The sequence below is a fragment of the Rhinolophus sinicus genome, chromosome 4 (assembly GCF_057876585.1).
Source record: "Rhinolophus sinicus isolate RSI-liver-muscle chromosome 4, RSI-T2T, whole genome shotgun sequence".
Lineage (NCBI taxonomy): Eukaryota > Metazoa > Chordata > Mammalia > Chiroptera > Rhinolophidae > Rhinolophus > Rhinolophus sinicus.
The window spans coordinates 32,023,976-32,036,116 of record NC_142504.1 but is presented as its reverse complement, the minus strand read 5'-3'; the positions used below and the strand labels follow the sequence as shown (position 1 = coordinate 32,036,116).

The window sequence follows — 12,141 nt, the reverse complement described above, 5'->3', positions numbered from 1 at the left end:
GCGCTGGCTGCTCCATTTTGGTCTCCTTTTCCTGTCCTTTTTATCCCTATGACCTCCTGTGGTACAATGGGAAATAATTATTTGTGTTTTTTTACAAAAAAAAAAAAAATGAAGGGAAAGGATAAAGTGTGATAGTTTTTTGTTTTGATTTTATGCACCTTGAACGTGGTCCTATCAGACGGTTTATCTTTTTATCAGCCCATTAGGAGGGTGAGGAAAATTTATGAGCATTAGTTAACATTCTGGACAGGTTAGGGGTGGGCAAATAAACTTGGAGCTCCTAACTAGTTGTTAGCATCATCCAGATTTGAGCTGAAGAAAGTTCAGTCTGATCAGAAGTATGTCTGATCAGAGGAAGTAAGACTAGATTTTTGGGCCAGCACTGAGGAAGATGAGTTAAAAGGATGAGAAATGCAGGCAAGAAAACATGACTTAACCAAGGCAACAGCAAGGGGATGGAAAGAAGGCAACATATTTGAGTTATTTAGAAGGGAGAATGGGAGTGGAGCAAGTGGATATGACAAAGTCAATACCACTCTTTCTAGAAACTTGTCAGAAAAGGAAAGAGAGACAGCGAGGTAAACACACAGGAACACAGAGTTCATGGATGTGTTTCACTAAAAAGAGAAACTTACTGGTAGGAAAGAAACAGCCAAGAGAGAGGGAGAGGTTCAAGACGACACAGAGGGAGGATGATTGACAACTGATGGAGTTTTCAACACCTCCAAGAAAGCGGGACAATAAGAGATTCACAGCAGAGGCGAGGAATTAGCTTTAAACTAGACGGAAGAAAGGAAGAGCTCCACAAAGCATTTACAGTATTTCAGAAAGCCTTCTGGAAATTGCAATTAAATAAAATGTCAAGTTTCTTTACTTTTGGCAGGCATTAAATCAACTCTGGTTATTGCACACTGATCAGAAATTCTAATTTGCTGTTGATGACATCATAGAAATTTCTAGGTTGGGATTGGCGGAGCATATATTGTTAGCAGAGTTATTTATCTGGTTTTTACAATGTCTTATTTAATTCTTCTAGCAAGCATGTGATCAACCTTGGATTAGAAGAATGACAGCTGAAATTAAGCGAGCATTTCCAGGGAACAGTGAGTGCCTAGTGTTTGTACACTTATTTAACTTTATTGCTTATTAGCATTACATCCATGACAGTGATGTATGTGATTTCATTTAAGTGACAAAATCTTTCAAGATATGGGATCTGTGGATGAAAACATAATAAAAAGAGTCCTTGGATGAAAAGAATTGAGATCACTCGATCTCTATTGTCCCTTCACATCTAACATTCTATAATTTGAAGAGAGGCCTATACACACAAGTTGGGGAATGGCTAAATGGGAAAGTTGTAAAGAATACTCGAAAACACCCCAACTAACCAATGACTCACTCTAAACAAGGCAAGGAGAAAGGGAAGCAATGTAAATAACCATTCCCACCTGGAAGGCAGCACAGGCCAGACCAAAAATTTAAATTTAAATTAAATAACAGAAGGGCGAAGGATAGATAGCAAGGGCTTAATAAAGGAGGAGTGCTGGCTTTATTGACAACTACAGAACAGAAATGATTGTCCTGAGCAAACTTTTTTATGTTTGGCACATCCACCTAGCCAATCCTTGTGTACACACAAATAGTGAGATTCTTTTCTCACCACCATTTACACTAAGTTAGGCTCATTCTGGACCTTCTACTCTGTGGTGTATCTTCGCTCACAGGAACTGGGCAAACGGAGGGCTTTAAAAAAAGTTACAAGAGAAATGGGCCCAGAAGATGAGTTAAGAGTTAAGACTGGTCTTATCCGTGGGTTGGGTGCTTGGGCTACCAGCAGTCTCAATACCTGGCAAACCTGGGGACAGCCAGGCAGACCAGACAACCTTAAGATAAACACTGGTGACGCCGGGGTGGCCTTCGCACCCTACTAAACAGGTTCAGGGCGTAGAAAGCGCAGAAAAAGAGGAAGTGGAACTATGTGTACTTTTCTTCCGGAACTGTAGTTCTGTTGCCCCAAACTCGGCTCAGGTACCGGCCAGTAATCCAGATAAAGCCCCAAGGCTCGCTTTCGGACCAGGTTGGATCCCTAGCCCTCTCCTCACAGCCCCATGTCTCTGCGGCAGCCACTGCCGCCCGCAGGCGCCCGTGACCCGGTGACTCCGGAGGGCCATGTGCGGCCCGTGACCCCGGAGCACTGGGCATCCGGACCCCCCTCGGAGGCGCAGCCTCTATTAAGGCAGGAGGCTAAAGGGGAGGAGGAGGAAGGGGAGGAGACAGGCGTCCAGGGCGCCTCTGGAACCGGCACGGCGGAGCAGCGGCGGAGGGGCTGGGGGGAGGCCGCTGAGGCCGCTGGAGCCGAGGAGGGGCAGGTGGAGGCCGGGGGCACCGCAGCGGCGGGGTCAGGTTCCCCGGCGGGAAGCGCGAGTGGCGACCGCGGGGACTGGCGGCGGCTCCTCGCCTGGCTGCGGCGGCGGCAGCCCCAGTGCTGCCCCTGTGCGGCGCCCCTTCCCCGCTCCGCCGCGCACTGTTGTCATGGAGGAACCAAGATGGCGGCTCTGGCCTACAACCTGGGCAAGCGGGAGATCAACCACTACTTCAGCGTGAGGAGCGCCAAGGTGCTGGCGCTGGTGGCCGTGCTGCTGCTCGCAGTGTGCCACCTCGCCTCCCGCCGCTACCGAGGTGAGCGGGCCCTCCCCCTGCCCCGGCTGGGGGAGGAGGCGACGCGGCGGCTGGAGGCCGCCCCCCGCGCCCAACACACGCCCACGCTCACGCGGCCGCCCGCCAGCCCGCGCGCCGTGCTCGCGGGGGAGGCGGTGCCCCCACGTGCCCCCAGGTGTCCCCAGCGGCGGGCCAGGCGCTCCCGGCCGTCTGAGCGGACCCCAGTGCGGGCCGCCACAGTCCGAGGCCCCGTGATTCTGGGCCCCCCGAGCGCCTGCGCTGGGGTCGGAGGCGACAATCCGGGCCTGGCCAGAGGGGCTGCCGGGGTCCGGGTTCCAGCGAGAGCTGGCTGGGGGGAGATGCGCCAGGCCCGGGGCTCGCGTGCAGGAGGTCGGACAGGTGGCCCTTGGGGACCAGCCCGGGACGCACGAAGGCAAAGGCCGCCCTGCAGTGGGGCACCTTCGTCAGGAGTGGGGTCGCCGATTCTGCGCCCTAGGGGTCCTGCGCCTTAGCTTTTGTTTAATCCGTCCTCTGCCCTGTAACTACAGCCGGGCCAGCTGTTGTTGGACAGCGGCAGGAGCCGCCCCATTTTCTTTTGCCACCGGGGGCTACAGCTGGCAAAAGATGCCCTTGGCCAAATGGAGGAGGTGTCACCCAGCCTTTGTGAAACGTTTGAAGGGTTCTGGTTGCACACTTTTTACAAAGTCAAGGCACTGGGGCAGATAATGTGAAAAGAAGTTAGGGGTTGACAGGAGTCGAGGTGGGCAATGAAAGCAAGTTGGAAGCAGTTTGAAAAGAGGCCTTCGCTGTGTGTTTTGAAATTGGTATAAAGGGGAAAAGGAAATATGACCTTATTTCAGAACGAATTACTCAGTAATCAAGGATATATTTACTTGTCCTTGTTGATTGATTTTTAAAAATTCTGTGTAAAAATGTCACTAGGAGAGAGAGTGACAGGCTGAGGGAAATTAATGATATCATCTTTTATTTTTGGCTCTTAGTAATATCGAAACCATTATCCGTGACTGTGAGATTAATTGGTCAAGATGTAATGTGTAATAAATTGACAGGTGGGCATTTAACGCTACTTTCATTTAACTTCACACCCACTTTGGCAAAATATCCAGTAAACGAGGTATTGGAATATGAGCTCTCTTCTCATCCCAGGAAGTCTTTCAAAGTGTAGAACATTTTGATCAATTTTGCTGCTTTGTTTTCACCAATACTTGAGGATTAAAAATCTTGTACTCTAGTGCCATACTGGATGAATAGCTCTTTATATAAACACACTAAACCGATTTAAAAAAATAAATACTTTTATGTCCTTTAGGCCTTTCTCCTCCAGCCTCCTATGGATCACAGCCATAGGGTCATAGGGTCTAGCAGGGCACTGCTTCATCTGCAGTTGCTTTAACAAATCATATGCAAAATAAACGAGCAAGGTTGATGGCATTAGTTGGTGATTTTTAAGAAAATTTTGTAACTACTATTAATCACACGCTAGTTTGGTATAAAAAGACAGTAATCTAACTCAATTTTGTGAAACTTTGGTGCCATATTCCTAAAAGTAAACATCTAATTTCCACCTTTTATTAGGTTGGTGCAAAAGTCATTGCGGTTTAAAAGGTTAAAAATAATTGCAAAAACTGCAATTACTTTTGCACCAACCTAATAATTATGCTTTTATCTTTTGATAAGCTTGGGTACTAATTATTATATTTAGATTATTTCATCCTTTCAAGATCTGTCATCAGCAGGGAAAGGAGAATGTCAGATGGAACCTTATGAGTCAGTGTAGCAATCTGGGGTTGTTTATAAAGCCTCCTCCAGAAGCTAGTTATCAGCTTCCCTAGGTGCTTCAGTGCCTTGAGTGTGAAGCAGTACACCTGGTGTGTGTACTTGCCCAGACTGAATGTCAAGAATTTGAGCAAGAGACTGTTTGGGAAAAATAGTCTTACTAGGAACTTTTTAGGCCATCCTTACGCTTTGGCAGTGTCAAACTGAGTCAGAGGCAAAATACACTTGATAACCATATACTTGAATCACAATATAGATCTTTAGAATAAGAAAGGATCTTCTTATATTAGATATAAAGGTTTGGGCAGTATATTAAAATCCCCAATCTGTGGATATGAATATGCCTCAAGCAAGGTATAGTGAATGCAATTTGAATACATATGTTCAGTATCTCTTGCTTTATTTACAAACCACAGAAAGTAAGAGAATTACACACAGCAGAAAACAAAGCTTGGTAAACAGGACATGCTAACATTGAACATTTATTACATGCCAGATACTGTTCTAAAGGTTTTACACACTTTAATTCATTTTGTATTTACAACAATTCTATGAGGTAGATACAATTAATTATATTCCAGCCGCTGCCCCTGCCCCATTTTTAACATGTCTGTAATCAGGATGAGTTTTTAAAACTTCGATTGCATGTCAAAGTTTAATTGATGACATTTTTCCTCCTGTTACATAAAATAGTGATGTGTTATAATTAATGCTTTTAGATTCATCAAGTTACAGTATTATTTACATTTTAAAGATGACTCATGAGAGGTTAAGTTGCCTAAGGATACAAAATTAGTCAGTGACTGAGGTAGGATGTAGAACCCAGTCAGCCTCACACCATTATTTCGTAGTCTGCCTTTCTCAGAGCGTCTCACATGGTGCTGATGTATAGAAGATGGAGTGAGAAAGCATTTTCCAGAGGGACATGTATTAAACCATTTAGAAACATTAATTCAACCTCACAGTACCAGCCAAGAGTTTTCCTATTTTTCCAGAAAAGTGATTTTCTAAAAGTTACACGTGTAGAACTTCAAAATCTGACTATTTAGTTTTTTATTACCTATGTTTTTGGGGTTTTTTCCTTCATAAACTCCAGGCTCACAGTCTAAATATGCTTTGCCCTTTTACATATCTCACAAATACCTGATTTTCTATGCCTGCAATGTCCTTTCTCTCCTGGAAACAAAGTACAGATTTTTACTTTAAGGCCTGGTTCAAGTGTCACCACCGCAGAAGTAGAAATTAGGAATTAAGTATTTCTACGGCAATTAGTACATACTTACCATGTTGTATCATAATAATTTTTATCCTTCTCCCCCAGACAAACTGAGAGCTTCCAAGGGTATTTTATTTATCTTTAAATCATCACAGCTTAACACACAGTAGGAACTCCATATACAAGTATTGGATAGATTTTTAAAGTCCTTATTTTCTTCAGTGTTCCTCTTAGCATTTGGTTCTTTTGCTGTTAATTGAATTTCATGTCCTAATAGCATGTTCTGATCTGGAGTTTAAAAAGTAGAGTTTATTTTTTTGTGTGTTTTTGTTTTGTTTTGTTTTGCATTATATTTCCACATAATATAGTAGAATGACATTTAAAAAGTAATTATTCTTTTAACTATATATTTTTCAAGCTTTATCAGCCTCTAATTACTGAATTACAAAATGTCCATTAATATTGTGATTACAGATTGGAAACATTTCTGTGAAAAGAGGCCAGTATCTGTCACCCTAAGGGTAGTTCCAATCTGGATATATTTTTATTTTTTAATTGACAAAGTTAACTTGCTTCAAATGCCTTAATTTTGTTGAAATCTAATTCCTTTCTATCATTAGGCATATTAAATACAAATGTTAAACATTGCATGTTTTGGAGAAAAGTAGTTCAAAGCCTCAAAAATTAAAGCAAGAAAGTAGCTGTAGTTCTCTTAGGCTTTTCTTTCTTTGCTAGAAAAATCCTAATCTATATGACACTACTTGTAATGAGGCACTCCTAGCTTGTCTTAAGAGAAATGTAAATGGTGATTTTTTTCAACACAGACTAAAATATAACTTGCTGAATTTTAGGCAAACAAAATATGCTGTAGATTATATTGTAAACTGTATGATCTGGTATTTTCGTGGTTGGTAGTAAAAAACACACAGCTTTGGTAAGATAATTCAGTCTAAAGGTACAGTGTACCAGAGGTATTCTATTCAAAGGAAAATAAAAGCTATGCTTTATGTAGCACATCAGATGTTTTCTTTAGTTGTTACATTTTGTTTTTCAGCTTTTTTTCCTCCTGTTTGTCTTTTTACTTATTTTGCTTGCTTTTTAGTATCTCTCTATTATAGAAAAATCATGCATAAACACCTAAAACTAGATTGACAAACCAGAATGCTTATGCTTAAGATAACAGAATGAAGAGGAAGACAGCCATTCATCTAGATAATCTTAGTATTGGAGATAGCTGAAGTAAATTCTATCCCTTTAGTTACTGTGTGTGTGTGTGTGTGTGTGTGTGTGTGTGTGTGTGTGGTGTGTTTTCATGGCTTGATTTATCTGAGCACTTGGCAGCGTTCATCTCACGTTGGTTGTATTAAAGTAGCTATCAAAATTATATGAGGCAATTGAATGTAATGACTGGAGATTTTCTTCTGTTTGGGGTTTTTCTGGGTAAATTTTGAAAGTAAAATATGTGCCTGCATATTGTTAGTATACATAATAAAAATGTGGCATATTCACTTATTTTAACATCTAGATTTACATTTAGTGATTTGATCCAAAATATATTTCTTTCCCAGAAAAAGAAAACTTCTTTTAGAATTTGGAATTTTGTGTAGTTTTCTTTTCTGGATTAGGTTAACTTATTTTTAATCAGATTATAATAGTATTTATTATTACTACTATTTTTATGACAAATACAAATATAAAAAAGCCAATCTCTTCTCGTATTTTCAGTTGTCTAGTTAGCAATTCTTTTACTTTTCTAATGATTCTTTATATGAGATTCTGTCTATTAAAATAGTTAGTGGTTTGTCTTCTAATAGGACCTTAACTAATATACAGAGACTATTAAATTCAGATAAGGGATTATTAAAAAAAAAAACAACCTTTGCATCATAAAATATTTTAAGAAGAATCATCGTCAACAAGCATTCATGAGCAAATTAAGAATTTCTTCCCTGGAAAGACTAGTAGTCTCAAAATACGTCCTGTGTTTACAGTGTTTTTTTGCTTAGTAAGAACTTCAGATGTTTTGCTACAGGTTTTTTATTTTCAATATGGGCTCATCAGATTAGAGCTGTTTTCCACGAGCTGAACTACTGAAAAATAGTTTGTGAGTAGTAGTATTGAGAAGGAAACAAAGAACTTTGCATTTTTAAATACATTTTCTGGTGGAGAAAAGACTGATTATTTTAAGATGTTGGCATGGTATGTCCATTTCCAGAAAATCATATTGAGAACCCATATAGATGATTAATAAAGAATATAACCCCACATACTGAAGATTGATCAAGATGTGTTTCTATTTAGGCTTCTATTAAAAAACAAAACACAAATAACTTTTTTTTAAAAAGGGAGGAAGAAAGAAAAGAAGAAAAGGAAGAACAAAGACTACCTAGTTATTTGCAACTTCTTATAACTTTTTTAGAATATAAATGTATTACTAATTGTTATGCTCCTGTAGTTATTCTTTCTTACTCCTTGATTATTTATGTAGCTTAATTTTGTTTTTTAGAACTGGAACTAGTTTTTAATAATTAGAAAGAATTAAGAACTGATTATTTATAGTTTCCTTAGAGAGATGTTATTAAAAATTCTTTGAAATACAAAAAGCTTGCATAGGCTACATATATAATCGCAAAAATTTAATTGATATTCTGCTTTCCTTATCAGTTCTCCACCAACACAGTAATACAGTATTTGTACTTTTCTGTTCTAGTTTAGAATTTATGACACTGAAGTACCATTTTCACTATTTATACATAACTGTTTTGCTTGTATCTGTATCACCTTTGATATGTATGTTGGCCAGATAAATAGATAACTGGATTGAGAAAAGAGATGTGTTCTACTTTAAATATCTTCAGGTCTCCCCTATCCCCACTCTGAATGGTTCAGTACAATATTTGTTCTGTAATATTTCTCTTACCAGATTCCCTGTCCTGACTTTAACAATTTTAAAACAAATAGAGTGTGCTGTTGACTGTTAATAAAGAACTTGAGAATAAATTAAATAATACATATATTATAACCCCATGGTTAATCTAAACATCTCATTTATCCCTCACCATTTGACATATTTGAACTTTTTAAAGAACTCCAACACCCTCTTTAACTTCACTCATTTAAGCAAATGTACAGAAAATGGCCAAAGGAAGAACGGTGACCACCTGTCCCAGTTTACACAGAACTGGCATGTTTCCCAAATGTGGGACTTTCTGTGTAAACCTGTGACAGCCCCAGCCAAACTGGGAGCTGTTGGTTGGCCATCCTAAAAGAAGGCAAGAGCTGTCAAGGGAAGTAGAGAGGCTGAATATTAATAACTGAAATCTACAGTTTATTACTGATACTGACCATGTGTATCTTCGGCCACTTTGCGGCTGACAGTTTTAAGTCTTATCTTTGCAAGACTGTAAAAGGATGCAATTTTATTAAGCTTTTTAAGAGGGTCTCTCGAGTAAGTCTTTTTCTCTATTCACACATTTGTAGAATAGAGATGACATACTTCCTCTTAGGGTAGTTGTGAAAATCAAGGAGTAAGCATAGAAAATACTTCAATATTAACTAGGTTTCCAGACACGCTAAAACACTGTGTATTGGAATAGTTGAATTCATTTCCAAAGTTTTCTCTTTTATCTCTTAAAGTTTTCTTTCCCAACTAGAAGTAGGAATGATAAACAGATATAAAGGCTAGTTTGAGATTGAGATGATGTCCCCAGAAAAAAACCCTAAAACAGAAGGAATGGCCAGAGCAGTGAATGTACCATTTAGGAGTTAGGAGCCTCTTCTAGGGTGAGGGAACTGTCATTAGTGGCTATTATCTTCCTGAATAGTAATGAAGTGATATTTATAGAGTTTCTCATGGATGAGTAATATGCACCTAACAGGTATAGCGCAGGATTGAAAACTTTGTTGTCTCACAGAGTTTACATGGGATCAGATAACCAACATATGAAAATTTAACTATTGTTTACAACACTGTTGTGTTTAACTGTTATAGGCAATGATTCATGTGAATACCTTCTATCAAGTGGCAGATTCCTTGGAGAGAAAGTTTGGCAACCTCATAGTTGTATGATGCATAAATACAAAATCAGGTGAGCTTTCTTCATTGTGTTGTTTGTTTTTTCTAGGATGGATTGTAATATCTAGTGGAGAGGGCTTGATGAAGCAAAGAAAGTGCTGTATGGTACTTCTTTATATGATTGTAGAGAATTGGTGAAGGAGGGTGGGGTAAAAGTGAATCCAAAGTATGATTGATGCCAAAAACATTAGGGAAAGAGCTTTGGCCAAGCTGCTTTCTCTCCGGTGAGATATAAGCACGCGAAAGACAGTATTGCCCTTGAGTGAAAGACTCCTGCTGTGGGTCTTGGAGAGCTACCTCATGGACTAATTCTGAAATAATGGCTATAAAGCAAATATGGTTAGAGTACATCTTAAACACTTAATAAATGGGGGCTCTTCTTATTGAGAGTTTGTTGGATCATATAGGGACTGGTAGGTTAAACAAATATGACCACCTGTTTTTAAAGCAGTGTAACTATGTATAACAATGCTGTACTAATTTCTTCACAAACTATGTCGTTGAAATGTCAATGTACTGATTTTATTTATTTTAATTAATGTTTCTCTGTGATTTCAGTGAGGCAAAGAACTGCCTTGTGGATAAACACATTGCATTTATTGGAGATTCCAGGATCCGTCAATTGTTTTATTCTTTTGTAAAACTAATTAATCCTCAATTCAAAGAAGAAGGAAATAAGGTAAAACATGTCTATTTTCGTCATGAGGGTATTGTTTTAAAAATTAACTGACTGAATATTGTTAGGAGGAATGTGCCTCTTCGCATTAAGACAAGAAACTATGAAAAGTTTTACTCTGGTTTTGAGAAAAGTGGAGGGAAAAAAGGGATGATTTGCGATAATGGGGAACATAAAAACAAGATGTGGGGAAAAGTATTGACTGGCAAGCCTTTTATTAACTTAAATTTTTAGTTTTCAGAAATAATAAATTATTTCCATGGAAAATCTTCTAAAAATTCCCTAGAAAGAAAATAAAGAGAAAGTATTCCTTATCCTCCTTTCAATATTTGCCATATTTGTTTTCAGTCTCTTTTTTTAAAAATATATTTGTAATGTTTTAGCATGTACAATGTAATGTCTTGCTTCTTTCCCTATCACTTATCATAATTCACCATATTATTTTTTTAATTTTTTGTATTGGGGAATATTGGGGAACAGTGTGTTTTTTCCAGGGCCCATCAGCTCCAAGTCATTGTCCTTCAATCTAGTTGTGGAGGGCGCAGCTCAGCTCCAAGTCCAGTTGCCTTGTTTTCAACTTTAGTTGCAGGGGGTGCAGCCCGCCATCCCATGCGGGAATTGAACCAGCAACCCTGTTGTTCACAGCTCGTGCTCTAACCAACTGAGTCATCCGGCTGCCCCTCCGGCAGCTCAGCAGCAGCTTGTTGTCTTCAATCTAGTTGTGGAGGGCGCAGCTCACTGGCCCATGTGGGAATCGAGCTGGCAACCCTGTTGTTCAGAACTAACCAACTGAGCCATTGGCCGTCCCATCACCATATTATTATATAATCAACATATGGATCTTCATTAATGGCAGCATATTGAATGGATATAATGTAATTTTATATAACTTTCCCTTTTCTCAACTTTTGGTATTTTTCTAATTTTTTTATTTTGCAGTTTAAAAGAGGACGTTTTTATTTACATTTTTGTGTGAAAACTTTGCTTTTTCAATTTATACTCTAATCAAGGTACATCAGGGCCTAAATTTCTTCAGCATTATTGGTACTGGGCAGTCAAGCTATATAGTTAAAACAATGCAACAACAAATATATGTTCTTTTTACAGACAAGTTCTTACTTTAAAAATATATCTTCTAGATAAGCATTCTTCTAGGAGAATGAACAAAACTATATGTTATATAATATGTGCAAAAACTAAAAATATATATATAAAATATATATCTTTGAAAACGTTAACAAGCATGAACATATCTCCATGTTTGTTAAAAATTATTTTTTGTGTGAATTATCTCATCATCTCCTCCTGTTTATCCATTTTTTAAGTGATCCAAGGTGCTAATCCCTGTCTTCAATTGCATATGATTGGGAGTGAGAAATGGCAAAGAGAGAAAAGTGAAGTACAAGAAAGTTCAGAATTGTAGGGGAAATAGCTCATCAATTTGTGATTAAAATCTGCCTGTCCACATCAGCTTGCCCTGTGGTGAGGAGCTGGAAAATTAGGGATTTCACAACTAAGTACCTAGGCACATAGTGAAGATGATGGTAGTGGAGACTAAATTCTTAGGAACTATTCCTTGCAAGAAGAGTCCGTAGGCTATTAGAAGTTTTATCCATTGGAAAAGGCTACTATTGATTTTAAAGCTGAATAATGGAAAATAATACAGTCAACTTTTCATTTTATTTGGTTTCTACAAATGTAGTTTCTGTTTGTATT

The 12,141-nt window shown here is 38.9% G+C and overlaps 1 protein-coding gene across 1 annotated transcript in view; it reads left to right on the top strand.

Annotated features, from left to right (window-relative positions):
• The first annotated feature begins 2,007 nt into the window (after window positions 1-2,007).
• The window catches only part of CASD1 (CAS1 domain sialic acid O acetyltransferase 1), a 48,259-nt gene continuing 38,125 nt past the window's right edge, over window positions 2,008-12,141 (top strand). The window contains exons 1-3 of the mRNA XM_019729718.3: window positions 2,008-2,682; window positions 9,666-9,762; window positions 10,308-10,428. Coding sequence (XP_019585277.3) covers window positions 2,112-2,682; window positions 9,666-9,762; window positions 10,308-10,428 — 789 coding nt within the window. The 5' untranslated portion in view covers window positions 2,008-2,111. The remainder of the gene's footprint in view (window positions 2,683-9,665; window positions 9,763-10,307; window positions 10,429-12,141) is intronic.